The 21,518-nt window shown below is 42.0% G+C and overlaps 2 protein-coding genes across 2 annotated transcripts; both read left to right on the top strand.

The window, feature by feature from the left end:
• Positions 1–715: 715 nt before the first annotated feature.
• LOC311256310 (cdc42 effector protein 3) lies at positions 716–10,356 on the top strand. The gene is made up of 2 exons (XM_084351245.1): positions 716–864; positions 7,054–10,356. Exon 2 carries the CDS (start codon positions 7,551–7,553, stop codon positions 8,484–8,486), a length of 936 nt encoding a protein of 311 aa, XP_084207371.1. The 5' UTR covers positions 716–864; positions 7,054–7,550; the 3' UTR covers positions 8,487–10,356.
• A 1,572-nt stretch (positions 10,357–11,928) lies between these two features.
• On the top strand, positions 11,929–21,484 carry ercc2 (excision repair cross-complementation group 2). Its single transcript, XM_084351227.1, has 23 exons — positions 11,929–12,079; positions 12,419–12,518; positions 13,332–13,409; positions 13,519–13,581; positions 13,800–13,913; positions 14,126–14,242; positions 14,840–14,956; positions 15,294–15,417; positions 15,576–15,672; positions 15,964–16,097; positions 16,258–16,426; positions 16,774–16,892; positions 17,214–17,283; positions 17,643–17,712; positions 17,998–18,099; positions 18,228–18,291; positions 18,461–18,582; positions 18,708–18,800; positions 18,983–19,055; positions 19,214–19,284; positions 19,570–19,713; positions 19,891–20,034; positions 20,613–21,484. The coding sequence occupies exons 1-23, from the start codon at positions 12,075–12,077 to the stop codon at positions 20,703–20,705; spliced, it is 2,283 nt and encodes a 760-aa protein (XP_084207353.1). The 5' UTR covers positions 11,929–12,074; the 3' UTR covers positions 20,706–21,484.
• Positions 21,485–21,518: the final 34 nt, after the last annotated feature.

Consider the following 21,518-nt stretch of genomic DNA (forward strand, 5'->3'; position numbering starts at 1 on the left):
CGTGCTTTTATTTCTAGTTAAGACACCTGTGTATGGAGGAGTTCAAGAGCCGAAATTTAATATATAAAAACGTAAATAATTATATGGTTCAATGCTCAATTCAAAGAAATGAATATAAAGGTGCTTAAATAATAGAAATGTTAACTTTATTTGGGTATTTATTTATTCATTTATTTGTAAATATCATTTATAAATATTCATATATAAACAATTGTAGTCTTTATTTATGTATTTACTTACTTGTTCATTTATGGTCACATTTATTTATTTATCTATTTATGATTTTATTCGTCTATGAAATTAGCTTTTATTCTTTATTTCAAATGTGATATGTTGTATGTTATTTCTCAAACTATTTATAGTTATAATTCAAATTCAAATTCCAGATCAGTGAACAATTTACATTAACTGTAATGTTTTTCCATTATCAAGTTGTTAAATAAAAGCTATGACATACTTTGTCTGGTTTATTATAATGTATAAAACATTAGTTTTTTTTACTAAAGGTGAACACATGCAGTGTTTCATATATTTGTGGGATTGTAGATTGTATTTTCCCGTGTATTCCCACAATAGATGGCTCTTCAACCCCAGGCTCTTGAAAATGTAGCAGCACACGTTGCCAGATTAAGATTTTATTTTGAAATTCCTAACCGGACGTGGTCCTTCATGGTAACTCCTTCCGTCTTTACCGCGCTCCGTCAGCGATGATCCGCTGTCCACTTCTCTGTCTCGGTCCAGAGCGCTCCAGAGTCAGTAAGAGGTTTACCTGCCTGCTGCTCGGGTCCGTCCGTGTCGGTGGATTTTACGAATCAGCCACAGCGACTTTTATTCCCAAACAGAGCGACACGTTTCATCCTGGAGGTAAATATTCACCCATTCACCTGATTATTTTAGTCTTTTGTGGGGTTTTTCACGGGTTTGAGTGTGGTCAGTGGTCGGTGTGTGGCCGCTGCCTACCTGTTGAATAGAGCTTCTGTTTTTTTTCTCTATTGTGTGAGTAACAAAAAGAAGAAAAACTGACCAGAGAAACGTTTTATTTGTCAACATGAAAGGCTCGGTTACATGTGCGAGACACTCCCTTTGGTTCCAGCGTGCGTAACGAGCGCAGCTGGTCACACAGATACAGGCGAGATACAGTGGAGAGAAAAGGCTTTTTCAATCCAGCGCGTGAACTTTGAAGACAAACGTGATGACAGTGTTGGTGTTTATGAAATATTATCATCTGTTTTTGACTAAAGTCACATGAATGTGGTGTTTTTATGAGCGTGTCTGGTGTTAACACAAGTGATTTATCCTCTTATCGCCTGTAAGAGAGGGTATCAGTCGTCAGTGTCACACGGCACAGTTTAGTCCATAATATTCAATCCGACCCAATCTAGATTATGGTGATCTAATTTCTAAGAAGATTAAGTGGACGCGGTCAGATATGTTGCGCCCTGCAGCATTAACCATAAAGAGGAGGATACATCAGAGGATGATAACACAGTTTTAAACGCACCCAGTGACACAGACTGCCACTTATCGCTACCTGCAGTGACTCCAGGAATAAACTCTCCTCTGGTGCCAAAGACAGGAGGTCAGAGCAGCCGGCAGGGCGCCAGGATCCTGCTGCTACCTGCTCAATTAGATCTTATAGTAGGACTGTTTTAAAACAGCTACGTCAGCATGGAGCGAATATTAGTTATTAAAAGGCACAGAGGTTTGTGACAGGTCAGAAATGAGCATTTCATCCCAAACCAGTCAGATCCGCGGTGACTTTCATCCTTATCAGCCTGACTGGAAATATCTGTGCTGTGTCTGTGACTGACGGTGCGGATTAGACTGGAAAGAGGTAAATTTGTTCCACTGGTACCAATCAGGCAGACCAGGAGAGCCTCCAGGAGGACAGAGATGATCTCACAGGCTGCAGTTACATAACAAACACACACATACACACCGAGGAACAGGGAGGTAATACGAGTTTGGCAATTTTCTTTTTCTTTTTGAAAGCTAGTGGAGAAAAACCTGCTCTCAGTTATTCAGCTGACTCAGTGAGTAGACTTTAAATTTCATCACCAGAGTTTCATATGAATATGAACTTAATCATAGTTAACAGTTTCCAGTCTGAGCTAATATGGGTCAGAAATAAAGACGTGAGATATTTTCCACACCAGGACGCTTCATGTGTAAATGAGTCCTCATTAACTCACACACAGTGTAAAACAGTTACACCTCACTGTGGTAAACATCTTCGTAAACTACATGACAGACGAAATCATCTCGACTTTTATGGTAAAAACAAACGGATTAGCAGACCAGCAAACGGCTTTTTGTCAACAGTCTCCTGCTGTGCGCAATTACGCATGACGCACGAGGCTGCGGACGATAACAACAATGAGAGGAGCGGTGCCGCGGTGCGTTCAGGCGCGTCGGCTTGTGTCTGAAGATGACAGGACTCACGGGTGACGCCGCGGCTCTCTGTCCTGTTAGTGGAGCCTGAGAGCTGAAACAGACGTCAGATCAGATCCTCTGTGGATGGTTGCATCATCAGCAGCGCCCCAAACTCCTGCCCTCAGGAAAGGTGACGCACCAAGAACCGGAAGGAGCGATAGGCTGGTGTTCTCTGGAAAGTGAGGTGTGTGTGTGTGTGTGTGTGTGTGTGTGTGTGTGTGTGTGTGTGTGTGTGTTGTGGGCATATAAGTAAACCAAAAAGGATCAAAAAGTAGTTTGATTTGATGGATAACTTCATGAAACTGGTCATGTTTGTGTACCTGAGCGGGGTGTGTGAGACTTTTCATTGATTGAGTTTCCGTCACTAAGATTTTTGGCTTCTTGATAAACTCGATGTAACGGGTGATGTAGGATCAAACTCTGGTTTAATATTGTACACACACGCGTCCAGAGTAGTTTGGTAGAAGGAAGAAGAGCGATAATGAAGGTGTGTTTGTCTTCTGCAGGTTTCAACAGATTCATGATTTAATTGACCTTATCAGGATGAACTGTTCCTTGTAAAGGAGCGGCTGTGGAGCAGATCACACTCAATACATCAGAACTGTCTCTTCAACAGTTTAACAGAACTGACTCCACCCTCCTGAACCGGTCCTGGCTGGTTCGGTTCTACACTGCTGTGTATTTGTATTGCTGGGTTTATAGTTTTGTCTTATTTAATGGTCTGGTTGTTTATGTGGGCGCTGATGGAGCAGACACTGCACGCCGTCTCTTCATTAGTCTGTTGCCACAGTTGTCTGATTCATTTGTTCCATCTGTGCTGCATTGTCATTAATTTTGGTTTTAAAATGAAGGCCGGCGAGTTAATGTCTCGTTCTTCATGACTCTGAGGCTTAAATTAGACCGAGCTGTTTCAGCGCTCATCTCTAATATATCTGTGGTTTGGATGTTCTTACAGCCAGATGGAGGGACTCTGTTTTCATTGGATGGTGGTGTTGGAGGGAGGGAGAGAGAAATAAGTGAAATACAGCATTACAAATAAAGGTTTTCACATTAAAGAGATAGACTGAGGATTAACGGCCCTCAGATAGGCTACTTTACTGCAGTTTTTATAGTTTTTTCTGTTTTGTTCTGTCAGTTATTTTGTCCTAAATGATGTAACTTAATTCATGGACCATCACCTCATCCACATCCTTTACTTAAACCCAAACATCTGAACCAAACTAATCCAAAACCTAAACATTTTCTACTTTGTATCTAAACGTAACCATCCTGGGGCTAACACCAAATATGCACATTTTAATCTCACGCCCAGTTAGTTAGAGCTGAAGAAGCCTCTTGGACGAGAGGTGAAACATCTTCAAGAAACTGAAACAAGTCCAGTTGTCTACGATACAGCACCGAGATTTACCATGTCTGGTTTTGTTAACAATGGCTAACCTGGACAGAACTGGTTTTCCAAGGTGTAGTACTGGGAAGCTGTTAACTGGGGTCAGCCGTTAGATACACGGTCCAGCTGAGGCTGATACCAATGTCGTTAGATTTGCAGAAATGTGGTCATAAACCAGATATGGAGGAAATGAGATGTTGACTGGTTTGTCGTGCTGGATGATAATCTGAGAACTTTTCATGATAATCCATCATGTAGTTGTTGATATATTTCCATCTGGCCCAAAGTGGTGAACTCACAGACCGACACTGACATGTCCATGAAGTCAAGGAGCTAAAAATGAGTCCATAAAAAATAAAAAACATTACTCATAAACGTCTTTGTCACCAGCGCTGAAGTGTTTGAGGTGGATTAACTGTCTGAGCTGCACGGTGATGACATCACCATCAGTTCAGTTACAGACTGGTGTCTGATCAGTGTTGTGTCGGCTTGAGTCGATTTCAACAGTCGATCAGTAAAAATGTTTCTGTTGTAACAGCTGATCTCATGTTTCACTCACTCCGTCCTCTGGAGCCGCGTCTGTCAAACTCCTGCTGCGACGACTCTCAGCAGAAGATCATAACTCAGAGCGTCACGTCCCTGTCACATACAATCATTCAGTTACATTTAACAGCTGTTTCCATAGTATATAAACGATTAGATCTCAATCATTAACACTACAAACATTAATAATAACTTCATCGAACTTCCCTAGATTCATTTTTTCTTTCAAATAATTAATCAACTTCCTGATAACCTGAACGTCTACCGTGACAAAATGATTGCTGCCATGAAAAACGAGATTATTCCAGTTGTGAGTTTTCTGGTCTTTTTATGTAACAGTTTTATTTTTGTTCATGCAAGTTACACTAATGCACAATTAGTCCTACTTATACAACTGGACTCAGCGTTGGCTTGTTTTGTCCTAATAGAAATGTTTAAAGATGTGAAAAACCCGACAGTCGGTGGTGAAAACGGTCCTCGGGGCAGCAAACGTCATTCAGAGGCTTCACGTGAATTCTGTTGAGCTCTGTGAAGCGAAAAGACTCCACCAGAAATGAAATATAGCTCTGAGTCAGCTCTCAGAGGAACAACACCGACAGCTTGTGTTGTGAAGGAAATCAAAAAATACTGAAACTGATCCCAGAACAGGATCTCAGGAGGATTCTGGTGTTAGATGAGTGAAAGCTGTGATCACATCCACATGTTTATATGGAGACTCCATTCTCCTTTTTTAACTAATCGTAAGCAACAACTTTTGTACTTTAGCCCCAAAAATATAATCATTAAACCAGAGAAATGCTCAGGTTTGTCTCTGTGACGCTCACACATGCATCCTGACCTAAATCTGAACCCTGTGTGAACGTTCACAGGATCGTTTCAGATGCCAGCGTCATGATGAAACGATGGAGACGCAAATATTTACTTGCTCTCAGTTGAAAACAGTTTTTTTACTTGGCAAATTTAGAAAGTCAGCTTTGAAAACCAGACACATCAATACTTTACTGAAATGTCAACATTTTGTTGATTTGAGATAAAAGATTCAACAACAGACAGAAATGATTGTGTTGTATGAAAACGTTTTATAATCGTTCTGTTTCATGTAAAGGTCGAGATGTCTTCACTTCAGTCCCTCACATTCAAAAACAATCAAAACCAGTGTTGTGAAAAGTGTTTAGTAAGTTAGTAAAGATATCATGTTATAATATTACATTTGTAGAAGTGAGTCACCCGTATGAGTATTTGAGTAAAAGTATTAAAGTATCTGATATTCAGTGTACTTATCGAAGTTAATTATCGTAAGTAAAAGTACCGTTGTGGAGCAAAAAGCTTAATATTTGACTCCAACTCAATAAAGTACAAACATCTAAAAAACTGTATTTACTCCAGTGACAGTACTGGAGTAAATACAGTTAGTTACATCCCATCACTGAAAAAAAAAATAAAAAAATGTTGTCATTTGTCACTTTTAGATTAAACAGGCTCCCAGAGACACACGGGACACGGGACATAGTTAATATATATAATTTATACGCTTTATTAGTTGTAAACGATCAGTTTGTCCTCAGTAAACTGAGAACGGACCCAGTCCGGCCGTCACAAGACGAAAACATCTTCACGGTGATTTTTTATGTTCTGGTCAAAGCAGGTCCTCTTATTTTGAAACAGTGGTGAACATACATGATCCGTAAAGCGCTCAGAAACACTTTGTGTCACAAGATCTGAAGTTACACAAGAGAAAGAATCTGTGTTGTTGATTAAATAACTCATCTGTGACTTTATAGAAACTTTACACATGATTTATGAAGTCAATTGTTTTCTACCTCCAGCTGCTCTCACACAAAAAAGTTATTGTTCTTTCTTTAATGTCACTTTTTTCAGTCGTCATCATCTAAAGTCAGCTTCTTCCAACCAGCTGTGTTTTTGTTTAGGAGTTATAATCTTCAAAAGAGCAAAGTATTTCATTTTTAATCACCAGTTATCTTGAAACGTCGTCTCTGTCAGGCTGTCTGTTACTCCTGTATTGTTCTTGTTTTCTACTTGTTAAAGCAGTTAAACTGTTTGAACCAGTTCAGGGACGACAGATGAAAATGAACTCATCAGCTCGTTCCAGCTCGTTTACATTGATGTGTAACTTAAATGTGTGTTGTCCCTAACAAACAGTGCAGCGCTCCATGTCTAAAGGGTTAAATACCAGAGGAACATTTAGGATGCTGACGGGATCATAAGATCACACAGCCCTCAGGCCTGAGCCGACAGTGTCGTCCCATAATTCACAGTGTTTGTGTCGGAAAGAGACTTTAAGATTTTTCCCTGATAACAGGACGCGGAGCTGTGCGGCCAGAAGCTTTCAAAACCAACAATTTCCCTGCAATAATTTGTGTTTCCACTAACTGAAGCTGAGGGGTCGTCGGGAATGTGCGACCAATTTTCTGCCCTGATTCACTGTAAGAGAGGCCTCGACACCCACAAGACCTCAAGTCTCACATTTACACATAATTTGGGGCAGGCAGACCCCTCTCAGCAAACACTCAGGATTCCTGGAGTGTTTTCCATCATGTGTCCTCTGGCTCACTGAAGAGGAGGTTGTAAATCACCTCCCCCGGCTCCTTCGCCCCTTCTATCTCCCCTCGCTCTTCCTCCCTCGCTCTTCATCTCCTCCTGACTCCTCTTTTTCTTGTTTCTCCTCACAGATCTCCAACGTTTTGAAGTCACATTCCTGAAGTTTCTCAAGAAGTCAGACGGTCGACCCGGCAGCAGACAGCGAGGCCGCCTGAGATCTTATTCTTCATCCCTTCATCATCTTTATCTGAGCGGAGATAAGGACGTGTTTGGAGGAGAGAAGGACCCAGTGTTTGCTTGGATATGGCTTTTCTGTGTATGAGAGAGAGACAGAGGGAGCTGAGCTGAGGTCAAGGCCTTCCTCCTCTCCTCCCAGAGTCACATGTCAGCGTGAGGCACAACCCCCGGGGTTGCTATCGCTACACTGACCGACCTAAATACTTGTATACTCAGTTGGAGAAGCAGCACAGACTGGGTCTGTCTGTTTGGACTGTGAAGAGCCTGAACAGCTTCTTATCAAGTGAGTTTGCTTTGTGAGCTGCTGACAGACTTTTAACCACCCTGAGGAGGTTCACCTCTTCTCTCAGATCAACAGACGACCACCTGACATCAATCTGTCAGAAGCAAAATGCCGGCGAAGACGCCAATGTACCTAAAAACTACAACTCCCAAGAAGGGGAAGAAGCTGAAGCTGCGTGACGTCCTGTCAGGTGATATGATCAGCCCCCCGCTGGGCGACGTGCGTCACAGCGCCCACGTGGGGCCCGAAGGTGAAGGCGACATGTTTGGAGACGTGGGCTTCCTGCAGGGTAAGATGAGCATGCTGCCGTCTCTGACCCGGATGCAGAACGGACACTCGCGCTCGCACAGCGTGGAGAGAGGCCAGGACGACGGCTTCACCGCCAAACAGGACTCACACAACTACGCCTACAACGGTTTCCACTACCAGCACTCCTCCTCCGGCCTGCTGAAGACCACCATCTCCATGCCTGTGTTCATCGCCCACGAGCAGGCTCCACCCAAACCTCCACGCCTCCACCTGGACGACCCCTCGCCTCCCTCTCTGCCCTCCCAGCAGAACCACTTCCCGCACCATCAGACGGAGACGAACCACAAACAGGCCAACGGCTTCAGTCACACAGACGGCCACAGACAGCAGCACCCGACCCGGTCGCTCTTTGAGAATGGCGTGGTTGGTCGTTTGGCGTCAGAGCCCTGCCGAGACATCTCCATCTCCCCCAGCATCCGCAGGCTCGTCCCCTCCTCCGGCTCCTTCTCAGAGGTCTCCTCTGAGGACTCCATCTCAGAGATCTGTGGGCCCCTGGACGTCCGCCGGGGCCTCAGCCTGGACTCTGACGCCGGCCTGAGCAACGAGGATCTGAGGAGTGAACGCAGCGAGTCGCCCTGCGCCGCCTTCCAGCCGGCCGGCCTCACGGTCTCATCCGCCGTGTCACGTTCAGACTCTATGGCGGGTTTAGACCTGGATCTGGGTCCATCCATCCTGGAGGATGTCCTGAGTATCATGGACCGCTTCAAGACTGAGGACAACCGCTGTGAGCTTTGAAGAATGCAACATTAAAGGAAGAGTTCACCACAAAATCCAACACATATTTTCCTCCTACCTGCAGTGCTTTTTATCCTCCTGGTTATGTTTGATGTGAGTTGCAGAGTTTTGGAGAGATATCGACCTTCTTCACAATATAATGGAGCTCAATGACACAACGTCTCTTTCCAGAAATCATGACTCATTACTTAATATAATCCACAGATCATGTGAGCAGATTCAGTTTCTTTCTGAGCATCTACTCATGAGGACGAGAGGCTCGTTGCCAGCGCTCCTATTGTCCAGAGGGGAATCCCGTTTTTCATTGCTCCCTCCCGGTTTCCTCCCTGAGTCACAATTCTCTCATATTTCTCCTGAATTATGACAAATTTTCACACCTTTTCCCCTTCGAGTTCAGTAAAATCTCCCATGCTTGTTTTTACTGTTGGTTATGGGGCGCAGGGGCGCCATTCTGTTATTTTCTTTAATAGTCACCAGAATGCAGGAACGCTTCGGTTTTCAAGTTTCAGTGCAGGATGTAAACATGAACGATGTCCTCCTCTGCTGATCTGTAACATTAGCTCAATTGGCCTCTCGTCCATGAGTAGATGTTTCCTTCTGCGCAGTGATACGAAAAGAAAGTAGTTCCTGAAACTCGTCTGTGGATTATCTTGGATTATCTTGAGACTTCTCCTCGGTTGATGCGTCCAAAACTCTGCAACTCACTCCAAAAGTATCTAGATGGATGAAAAGCACTGTAGGTGAAAAAATATGTATTTTTGATTTTGGGGTGAACTGTCCCTTTAAAGTGATGTACAGGTATTTTTATACATGATTTCATAAATCCTTAAAAACTTTGGAAAGATACTAAAGGAGGAGAAGGGATGAAGAGATGGAGGGCGGAGAAAATGTCTTTTCCTGTGGACTCAGCAGCTGCGTTCTCGTGGACGTTGTTGTTAAACTCTGGGACGTTTCTGCCCGACGTGACGACAGCAGAGGCAACAGGCTGGTCCTTATGAGCCTTTATCAAAGCTGAACCTCAGACTCATAAACACTTAAACTGTTTGTAAGCTAACAAAGAGAAGAACTGCACTCACCGTGTTATCACGACACATTCCTCTGTTCTTCAGACGAAACACCAGCCGCCACCCTCAGCATGCTGTCTGTTAATCTGACCTGTGCTGAGAGCTTTCTGCTCGTTAATGGTTAACAGACGTCTGTAGACTGACCCGGAGAAAAAGGGAGAAGTCAGCAGCTGTCCGGAGCAGCAGGACTCATGTTTTCATCATAGAAACCACAGCTATTAATAAAGTACATTTTTACAACTCTTATCGGTGCATATGTCTGCAGCAGAATCAAAACTACACATGCTCGGTTACAATAAACTGACCTGCAAACATACATAGTTTAATGCTAAAGGCCATATTCTGCCCTGACTCATTTCAGCTGCCTGTAGTGTTTCAGAAGACTACAGATAAATATCTGCATTTGTTTACTGTAATGCTTCAACACCAGATGAAATGTGAAGAACTTGTTATTTTACTGTCCTTCTGTCACAAATGAAGATGTAAGCTACACAGCCTCTACCTGCCCTCTCGTGCTTCAACGCTTCAGTGGCAGATTTCTCTCCTCGTCAGACGGAAACTGAGGAAACTTCTTCTTGTACTTCAACTAATAAAATGTAAGAAATGTGCTGCTTATAGATGATTTTCAAATATTGGACTCCTTAAAAACACTCTTCTTCCATGTTGTGGCTCGCTGTCGGCCTCCCTCTAACATTCACTGTCTGCATTATCACAGTAGCCTATTACTCAAATGTCATCTATGCTGTATATATATATAAATATATATATATCACTGTAAGAATAAAATGTTGCTATGAAGAAAGTCCCATCAGTTGTATTTCTTGCAGCACATGATGCACTCATGCTCAATTTTAGTGTTCATCAGTAGATTTAGCCTATTTTGCCTGATATGGTTGTTAAAATTGTATTAATTCTTTTTTTAGTGCAGTTCATCACTGTGAGGGCAGTAAAAACTGATGATTATCGCAACATTGCAGCCTGTTTATTGGTGTACTTTACATGATGAAAGGCTTTATATCGTCTGATGACAATGTTTAAATTACATTTTATAGATTTTAAACTATAACATGTAATTTTGATTATTTGTTGGAGTCATTAATGCCCATCAAGGGACTGGTGTTGGAAATTAGCCTTGGCTCTATACACTTCTAACATCTGGCAGGTGTCGTTTTGTTTTTATAATAATAAGAAGCAGAAGAAGAAGAATGATAATAATAAGAAGAAAAATGATAAGAAGAAAAATAATAACAAGAAGAAGAAAAATACAGATTATCAATATCATGTTGTAGGAGCTAAGTGCTGTCATTCAAAACAATAGAAATGATTGTCTCGTTTAATCTCTAACTCTTCTCTGATCGCTTAAATTTGACCATGTATAAACAACTGACGATCATCTAGCGAATGCCCCACTAGATTTACGTGTATTTGTCGCCCTCCAGTGGCCACAGTGTGGAACTGCAACGATGTTTAAATTAGTAAAGTTCGCGGAAATGCAGATGTGATAGCATACTACAGCTTCCGGATCAATCCTTTCACAATACAGGGACCAAATTAAAACAATTAGAAATTAAATGATTAAAAACTGTCATCAAATTAACGTATGGTGTCAGTTTTCGGTTATAGCGTGCAATGCCAGGGCCGTATGATCGACGAAAGCAGTAGAGATTAGTTTCGGTCTCCACTAGCATTAGCATGTTGGCAAGACCAACGTTAGCCAACAGCTTTCTCCTTCCGTGTGTGTCTTTGCATTAAGATCCTTGATATCTTCCCTTCCGACACTCGGCGGAGATTTGACCACAAAGGGATAATCAATAATGAGAGAATATTTTTCCGGTCGCTTCTGTCCCGTCCCTTCATTTTGAAAGTGTTCACCGGAAGTGTTAGTAATGACGCTGTCTTTACTAATGTAATGTGTTGCAGTTCCACACTTTGGCCGCTGGGGGGCAGTGAACACCCGGGATTGTAAATGCACTTCTCACAGCCGCCTTCTTCACTGGTGTCGAGGCAGATAACGGGTGTAAGGCGGCTGTGAAACACTCTGCCCTCTAGCGGCTACAGGTACGAACTGCAACCCAAGCGTCAAGCTAGCGTCAATGCAGACAGGATAGCATACTCTACTTTCCGGTACAGATTTTGGAAATAAAACGTTTAAAATAGCCAAACGTGTGATAATACACGCTGTGTCTCGGAGATTGAGAATATTATGCTCAAAGAAGGCAATCCGTGTTAACCAGAAACGGATCTGAAAAGGGCAGTTATTCACGTCACATCACAGACTGTACAAAGTACACGAAATACACTCATCTGTAGAAGTAGACGTGCGAGTAATTTATTCTGAAAGGCGGTAACGAGTGTCGGTCGGAGTGAACTGGCGAAAACCACAGAAGAAGAAAAAGCAGCAGCGTCCGGGTGCAACACTTGAGTGTGTTTGGTGTTTAAACTGACACTAAAGTTATCAATGACTGTTTTAAAATAGCGAAAGTGACTGACAAAGACGAGGAGCGGCTGCTGCGCGTTTTACAAAATGAAGTGAGTGTTTTTGTGAACACAGGACTGAAAAATAAACTATCTACGCAGACATCAGAGTGTTTGTGCTAGCTTGATTGCATTCATTTCAATCATATCTGTGTTAGCTGACTTAATATAGCTAAGGTAACTTTAAACTGCAGTTTATTCACCGGATCCTCAAGAATTAATTGTACGTCTTTGTGTTCGTGTAATTTGCTGTTGGTTGCACAACCAGCGTCCACGTTAGCTTAGCTTCATACACATGTTTAGTTCAGTGTGTAGCCTCTGGAGCTAGCATCCAGACTGTGCGGTGGCAGGCAGGCAGGCTGTTGTAAGTGTGACGCATGTGTTTTGTTCCAGGCTCAACATTGACGGTCTGTTGGTGTATTTTCCATATGACTACATTTATCCTGAGCAGTACTCCTACATGCTGGAGCTGAAGAGGACACTGGATGCCAAGGTGGGTAAAGTACCTCTCAGTTTATTCTACAGGATCTGTGGACAATAAGTTCAGAGGGGTTACAAAACATTGTTGTGCCTGGGTAGCTCGTTGTCATACCTTATTGCTGGGTGGGTAAACAAATCTTACAGGGCTGTCAGTTATTGTCATTATCTATTAATCGGCCTATCATTTTCATGAAGAATTGATTAGTCTATGAAATGTATAAAAAATGCTCATCACAATTTCCCAGAGCTCTTTTGTCCAACCAACAGTCTCAAACCCAGAGACTCTTCATTTACTGTCATAAATGACAAAGAAAAGCAGCAAATCCTCACATTTACGAAGCTGGAACCAGCAACATATTTGATTTTTTTTCTCAAAAAATAACTTAAATGACAAATCGATTATCAGAATAGTTGGCAATCTTCTAATCATTACAGCTCTACTGTCTTAATACATACTGTAATTACAGCCTCTCCATCAGAGGGAAATAATAATGATGTGTTCACCTTTTTTCTCTGTCTGACTTGAAACAATGCTGTTTGTGTTTTTAGTTATCTGTAGCTGTAATTATTCCTCCTCTCCGTAATGACCTTATGAGATCCCTTCAGCGGTTCCCTTTTGTGTTACTATGTTGTGATACAACTTCGGAGGAAACAAAGGGAGGGAATTTTGCACTAAAAAGACACAGACACAGTTTTACCTTTCCCCCTTTGTGTCTGACTGATTAAACACAAGTTTAGGGTGGAGTTGAGATTATCATCAGTTTTTATTTTCTGCTGCATCAGCATGAGGGCGGCCACACAAAGGTAACTTTATGTGTGTGTTCAGGGTCATGGAGTCCTGGAGATGCCGTCAGGAACAGGGAAGACCATCTCCCTGCTGTCTCTCATTGTTGCCTACCAGAAGGTGAGTTGAGCTGAGCTGTGTGCGCATTTGACTTCTTGTGTTTTCAGGTGTAATGTGACTTCCCATCAGCCAGTGAACACATTCATATGTTATGTTCCTTCTTTGTCAGGCCTTTCCTTTGGAAGTGACCAAGCTAATATACTGCTCCAGAACTGTTCCTGAGATCGAGAAGGTGAGTCACAAAATCACAATCACCAAAAAGTCACGAAAGTCTATTTCATAGTTCATACAGGGTTAATCCCAGCAACAGCAATTTATCCTGTCTAACTGTTCGTACGGCTCAGACATTTTTAAAGTTAAAATCAAGCAGTAAGAATAAAATGTAAAACAATATGAAGGAGCGACTTTAAATCATCAGGACTTGTGTCATATATTTTTCTGTCTTTTTAGGTCGTGGAGGAGCTGAGAAAGTTGATGGAGTTTTATTCCAAACAAACTGGAGAGAGCAATAACTTCCTCGCTCTGGCCCTTTCTTCCAGAAAAAACCTCTGCATCCACCCGGAGGTACGAACAGCCACCGTCCAGGACAAATCAGGACCTCGCACCCAACAGAGCAATGAACACTAACACACACATTTAAAGCTGACTGAGTGTTATAGCAGCTATTTGATTGTCTTTTAGATTCAGAACCAAGTTTTCTGTTCGTCTTTGTTTCTGCTATACGTCTAAAAGTAAATGTACGCTGATTGTAACCATGATTGTCTGCTTCTGTCCAGGTGAGCGCGCTGCGCTTCGGTAAGGAGGTTGATGGGAAGTGCCACAGTCTGACCGCCTCGTACATTCGTGCACAACGCCACAGCGACCCCAACCTGCCTTCATGTCGCTTCTATGAGGTAAGAAGTCACCTGCATTCATCCAGATATATAAAACCTTAACATATAGAAAATATTTACATTTAAGAAGCCAACACGTGAATAAAAAGTGACTCAAATGATTAATTGATTTTCAGAGCGGAGCAGGTGCCTGTAGGTTTTCTGTTGATTTCTAATTGATTCAGCTCTACTTATTATAACTTCCTTTCACTTTATGCACATTCGCTTCAGTTGATCTGTTTTTAGTGACACGTTATTCCCTAAACTAAGATGTTCGTTGAACTTCATTTGAATAAAGTTTGTGATAAGAGAAGTTGCTGCTGACACAAAGCCATCTGGTTGTCATGCAGGCACGTGATTGGACAAGGAATGCCCGTCCACTGAGTGTCAGCGTGTTTGTGAACATAATTTAATTCAGCAGACTGTTGCACCATGAGCACAACGCCTCTATCTAAATCTAGTTTGGTAACACTTGATATCAGGATTTTCAACAAATAGTCAGTTTATTCCACCCAGAGTTAATGTGATCCTTCCTGCTTTGTTGTCAGCTTCAGTGTATATGTGCACGTATGTTTGCAGTTTCCTTGACCTTCTTCTGTCTCACATGTTTGTGTGTAGGAGTTTGACTCAGTCGGCCGACAGGTGCCTCTTCCTGCTGGAATATACAACCTCGATGACCTGAAAGACTTTGGCAGGAGGAAAGGCTGGTGTCCCTACTATCTGGCACGATACTCGGTACGTTTCTCTACAGACTGCTGCAAACATGAAATATGTTGCCTGGTGTGAAAAATACTTGCCTAGTATTTGGGGAAAGCTATTACTGGATGGATTTATGGTTGGAGCTTAAAACCAGAGTAGATGGTTTTCATTTCTGCACATTAGAGATGCTCGACATGGAACCACAGAGGTTTAAAGTGAAGTATATAAATGTTTTTCATCAAGAGGAACATTTGGCAACTGCTCGTTATACTAATGTGTAAATAATCTGACCAAACCACAGTCACATTATACTAAATAATGGTTGTTACTGTATCTCTAAGCGTTTCTCTCTCCTGTCTTTATTTCCTCATAGATCCTGCATGCCAACATTGTGGTTTACAGTTACCACTACCTGCTGGACCCCAAGATAGCTGATCTGGTGTCCAAGGAGCTGGCCAAGAACTCTGTAGTGGTGTTTGATGAGGCTCATAATATAGGTGAGGAGATTTTGTGCAATCACATGAATTTATGTGTTAATCACAAAAATCTGAAATTACTTCTGTAATTCTGATAATTTTTTGGAAGGATCTTAAATTGGCTACTGTCAGGATGAGTCACGTTTCTCTTCATGTTATCTGTCTCACGTCTTCCTCAGACAATGTGTGTATCGACTCCATGAGCGTGAACATCACCAGACGAACACTCGACCGCTGCCAGAACAATGTGGACACACTTCAGAACACCATAAGCAAGTAAGAGTCCACGGAGGTCAGCAGCAAGTGTGCTGAAACACTGAACACACAGAGTACATCTCACTTACATATTTTCTGAAGAAAAATGTCATAAAAAGGAAAATCTTTCTGATAAATGTTATTTTATTTCCTTTACAATCAGACATACAGGTAACACAAACCACTATTTCTTATTTTAACCTTGACCGCCATAAGTGACTGATCAGAAATGGTAATTGGGATGTACCTGTATTTCCATCAGCATTAACTTCCTGTTTCCATCTCTGCCCCGCCTCCCCTGCTGTCTGATAGGATAAAGGAAACGGACGCTGCTAAACTAAAGCAGGAGTACAGGCGACTGGTGGAGGGACTGAAGGAGGCCAATGTCGCCAGGGAAACCGACGTCTACCTCGCAAATCCCGTGTTACCAGATGAAGTTCTTCGAGGTATGGCATCAGTAGGATTGGACATCAAATCTGTTTGGTTTTTGGTTTTATTCTGCATCTTTTCATTGCACTGTTTAGACTCATAGCTCAGACAAAAACAAGAATCTTCCAAAAGTTTGACGACATTGCTTTTCCACTGCTCTATTTCTTCCCCTCTCAGAGGCAGTCCCTGGTACCATTCGCACAGCAGAGCACTTTGTTGGTTTCCTGAGACGTTTCATGGAGTATCTGAAGTCCCGTCTGAGGGTCCACCACGTCGTACAGGAAAGCACGCCACAGTTCCTCAAAGACATCTTCGAAAAAGTCTGCATCGACCGCAAGCCTCTCAGGTCAGTGTCGACTTCAGCAACACATTAAAACTTAAAATCAACCATTTCATAACCTCATTTTCAGCCTGAATTCTCCAGACAAACATGAGCTTCAGATGGCAGTGTGGCCCTCAAGTGATCATTTACTCACTCAGTTTCTTGCTCTTTCACTTTCCCAGTAGCTCAGTCACTTATTCCCCTTCCTCGATCACTTCCTCACTCTCCAGTTCCCTCATTTTTTCTAGCAGCTTCCCACTGACTCTGTCACCTCCTCACATCTTTATTATCTTTCTTACTCAATCACTCACCTCTTAAATGCACTCTCCGTTGCTCACTCTGGCTCATGTCCTCTCTGTTTGTCTGATCAGGTTTTGTGCAGAGCGGTTACAGTCGTTACTGCGAACTCTGGAGATCGCCGACATCGCAGACTTCTCAGCTGTTACTCTCATCTCTAACTTTGCTACACTCGTCAGCACCTACAGCCAAGGTACCAAAACACCTCTGTACATCTTCAAGTACTGAAACCAGATACTGTTAGACATGTTACTTTGGCAGACACTGTAGTTGTAGTCAGATGTGTGTGGTAGCAGTCAGATTTTATTTTTTGATATCTCCCAAAAAGTGATCAAAAGTAGCACCAGACACCAGACGAACACGGGAAAGTCCTTAAGATTTGCTTCACTTAACAGCCCCCCCCCCGCCCTTCCTATTTTTTTTCCTAACTTGTTTAAAACCTGGCTTTAAAATCCTCTTGACTGTATTTCTTCATGTTATCGTCTTTAACCTTTTATTCTCTTTCTCTCTGCAGGTTTCACCATCATCATCGAGCCCTTTGAAGACAGAACTCCAACCATCGCCAACCCTGTGCTCCACTTCAGGTAGGGTAGATTCAGCATGATGAATGTAAAAACATTCAGGTATTACACGTGATGTTAAAAAGAAGTGGGAACCACGGTAATCGAACACGACCCGATCTGGACCTGATTCACTGTATAGAATGTGGATCCGAACCCAAAGGGTCAGGCCTCTGGTCCTACGCATGAAGCTCTCTGAGAACAATAATACAATACATTTCAGCTACAAAGACTGAGGAGCTTTATTCTTTATTCAGTTATTATTACATGATTTTACTCAATGATGATTGATCAGATATGTCAAAGGATGCAGGACTAAGCCTGTGTGGATATAAGAAATGAAACACTGACTCTTCTGATCTTTGTTTCTGTTCCTCTCTCAGCTGTATGGATCCGTCTATAGCCATCAAACCTGTTTTCCAAAGGTTTCAGTCGGTCGTCATCACCTCTGGGGTACGTTTAGTTTTCGCTCTGCCTCTTTCTTCTCTGCTCAGTTCAGTCTGTCACTTCAGTTATTTAATCCACAGTTGTGATTTTTGCCTCAAGGCTACCTCAAATATATTCTTGCAGTTTCATTCACAAAAAGTAGTAAATTATGGCCTGATTTTTTAATCCATTCTTTCTTTTTATTCTGGAAGCTTAGTGAGTTGATTTCATGTTCAACATTTAGTCCTGACATCTGTAATCCCCAAACAAATGTCTGTTAACATGCACCGATTAATGTCTGCTCTCATTTAGACTCTCTCTCCGCTGGACATCTATCCCAGAATCCTCGACTTCCGCCCGGTTACCATGGCGTCCTTCACCATGACGCTGGCACGGACCTGCCTCTGTCCTCTGGTGTGTAACGTCACTCAGACACATGTTGGAAAATATTATTCTCATAATTCCCCCTTTTCAAAATTGTATTACTGAATTGTTGAAGCTTATCCAAGTTTTTTGTTTTTTCTTTCTGATTTGTCTCACAGATTGTCGGCCGGGGAAATGATCAGGTGGCCCTAAGCTCAAAGTTTGAGACCAGAGAAGACTTTGGTGAGTAGAAATGCGTCTGTCCATGGAAATTACAACTATGACATTTTACACAGTTTTTTCAGTTTCTTTTTTAGAAAACAATATCACAAAACCGTTCTATGAACAAAACATTATTCTTTGTTCAGATATAAGTGTTGATATAAGTATTAATCTCTTTTTTTGTTTCCAGCTGTGATTCGTAACTACGGCAACCTACTCCTAGAAATGTCTGCGATCGTTCCCGATGGCATCGTGGCGTTTTTCACCAGCTACGTCTACATGGAGAACATAGTGGCGTCTTGGTATGAACAGGTCAGTGTGTGGGAACAGACACACACACACACACCTGGGAGACTGTGCTGCTTCTTTATCTCTTTGTATATAAAAAGAAGTTTAACTTAATAGTTCTGTGTTTTTCTGCACACGTTTGTTTGCAGGGTATCTTGGAGAATATCCAGAGAAACAAGCTGATTTTCATTGAGACTCCAGATGCTGCAGAGACGAGCATGGCCCTGGAGAAATATCAGGAGGTCAGAGACACACCTGTCATCTTTCCTCACACATATTGTAAATAGTGGCCAATGTGCTAAAACGAAGATCAAGCATTAGTCGTGCTGTAATGAGTCAAAGCAAACTCATGGCAATATTTGATCTCCTGCTGGATCCAAGACTTTTAACCTCTGACCTTTCTCTTTCTGCCTCTGTTCCTCAGGCTTGTGAGAATGGTAGAGGAGCCATCCTGCTGTCTGTGGCCAGGGGAAAGGTGTCCGAAGGAATCGATTTTGGTAAATGATCAGGACTAAGTAGGAAACTTCTGTGTAGAAATGCAAACAGTAAAAGCAATAGAGTTCTTCATGGTTATAAGCAAGAAGTCAGCTGAAGTCTGGTGTATGGTGAGTTGTGTTTTTCAACATAACTATGAAATGTGTTGTTTCCTGTTCAGTGCACCATTTTGGCCGAGCTGTCATCATGTTTGGAGTGCCGTACGTTTACACGCAGAGCCGCATCCTAAAGGTCAGAACCATCTGTGTTCAAATTCACTCACTCTTGCTAAAAAATGCACCACATTTACCCTCCGCCACGTTATCTCAGTTAAGCATGTGAATTTGATATACACACTGTATAATATGATTGATTTTATTTTATTTATTCGACTCATTTAACCAATGATAACTTGTATAAGGAATAATATTTTCTTCAAGATCAGTCTTTTTAACAGACCCAAAACAAAATGTTCACATTGTCAATAAAAAGGAAAAGACGTTTTGTTTTTAATCCTGTCTGACTGTCATGTTTCAGGCCCGTCTGGAGTACCTGCGGGACCACTTTCAGATCAGAGAGAACGACTTTCTGACGTTTGATGCCATGCGTCACGCGGCCCAGTGTGTGGGCAGAGCCATCAGAGGCAAGACCGACTACGGACTCATGATTTTTGCTGACAAGGTGCGTGATGTTTCTACGCAGTCTAAATATACACATTTTTTTATTTTATACACAATTTACAATTTCTTAGCATCACTTTGCTTCATATTAACTGCTGGTAAGTTCCAGTTAAAGTGGCTCCACTGAGGACTCAGTGAAGATCAGTCGGTATGTGACGATTGCTTCTCTCGTCCACAGCGTTACGCCCGAGCAGACAAACGTGGGAAGCTTCCTCGCTGGATCCAGGAGCATATCAGTGACGGCAGTCTGAACCTCACCGTGGACGAGTCCATCCAGCTCTCCAAGCACTTCCTCCGGCAGATGGCTCAGCCTTTCAGACAGGTACGATTCACACCTGCCAAGCATCAAACGTGTAAAATTTGTCTTTTTTTCACTTTGCTATCTGGCTACATAAAGGAAGCTTAAATGTAATCTTGGTTAAAATGATCACTCACTTAGGCGTGAGGTCATCAGAAGCAAAAAAGAGAAATGAACAACTTTGAAACTTCTGTGCAATATATTATTCCAGCATGTTTATTTGTGTGATAAATCTCTCCTGTACTGTACTTGACTTTTCCATGAAAAGGGTTAAATAATTAGTTTGGCTGGTAAATTTTTTCCTAATTTTTATTTTTTTTATCTTAATGCATGTGAGTCAGAATATTGATTTCAAACACTGAATGAAACAGAAGAAAATCTGTTCTGTAGTCATTTGAGTTCCCACCAGTTTTTTCATGACTTATCAAGCAGATAAAAAGCCTGTTTTTACTAGAGGTCCTCAGCAGCGTCAGCCAGCCAAAGTGTCATTTAGACACTAAAATAGTTGACCAGGTAGTCTGTGATCACCATACTCTTGTTGTTTTCCTGATTTTTACCTGTCACTATTATCCTTATCTCTCCCTTTCCTCTTCTTGCTCCAGGAGGACCAGTTGGGTCTGTCTCTGTTGACTCTCGAGCAGCTGGAGTCCGAGGAGATGCTGCAGAAAATCGCTAAGATTGCTCATCAGACCTGATGTCATCACTGCTGATGAGTCAACAACCGTTACAGTGACATCATTACTGTGCGACAATTACAACCGGGTCAAATAGCAAAAACACTTGAAGCTTGTCTTGTCCACCTATCTGGTAAACAAACATGAAAGTATTTAAATCACATGTTGACCCAGCTCTGGTGGTTACAGTAATGATTTCTGACTGGATAACTGCCAGTCTTTGTTTAATGGATCAAATGTCTGAGCCTGAAAAAAGGCACAAGCATTCAGTATTTCAGGTCACAAACTGTCACTGCTGTTAGTCCCCATCAGCTTCAAACATATTCAGGATTTCACAGAGACAGTTACAACATTTTGTATACTCGGTGTATTCAGTATTACAGATCACTCATATAACAGAAATATCAACAACAGTAATGAACCTTTACTTGACATTAAACTTTTAAAATGGATGAGACAGTTCACAGTATTTTCAGGGCGCTGTAGTTTGTGGAGAAACTATTACGTTGGAACCAAAATGATTAAGACGTTCTGATTTTAGAAACTCGTTGTTTTGATAAGTAACATGTTTTGTTAAAAACAGTCATCAGCGGGTCAATGTGTTGCATTTACTACAAAAATGTTATGCCGTCTGTGGGTGTAACATCGGTCCATATAGCGTCTGTCATACAGGCCCAACTACTGTACGTTTCCTTTGCTACTGCAGCTGTACATAGTCACATTTTGTACTGAACATGAATATTTGTGTTTCCTGTTTTTCACCCAGGAAGTTGGGATATAAATGTTTGTATTTAACTGTTGACTTGTGTATCTCTTCTTGGGAAACTGTAGTTT

The sequence above is a fragment of the Pagrus pagrus genome (assembly GCF_965226575.1).
Source record: "Pagrus pagrus genome assembly, chromosome: 4".
NCBI classification, from domain to species: Eukaryota; Metazoa; Chordata; class Actinopteri; order Spariformes; family Sparidae; genus Pagrus; species Pagrus pagrus.

What these genes read in the sequence shown, in the direction of transcription:
- LOC311256310 (XM_084351245.1), top strand. Translation starts at nt 7,551, where the DNA reads ATGCCGGCGAAGACGCCAATGTACCTAAAAACTACAACTCCCAAGAAG.
- ercc2 (XM_084351227.1), top strand. An exon ending in ACTATCTGGCACGATACTCG is followed by an intron (nt 14,957 to 15,293) that starts GTACGTTTCTCT and finishes ATTTCCTCATAG; the next exon opens with ATCCTGCATGCCAACATTGT. An exon ending in TGAGACCAGAGAAGACTTTG is followed by an intron (nt 18,292 to 18,460) that starts GTGAGTAGAAAT and finishes TTTTGTTTCCAG; the next exon opens with CTGTGATTCGTAACTACGGC.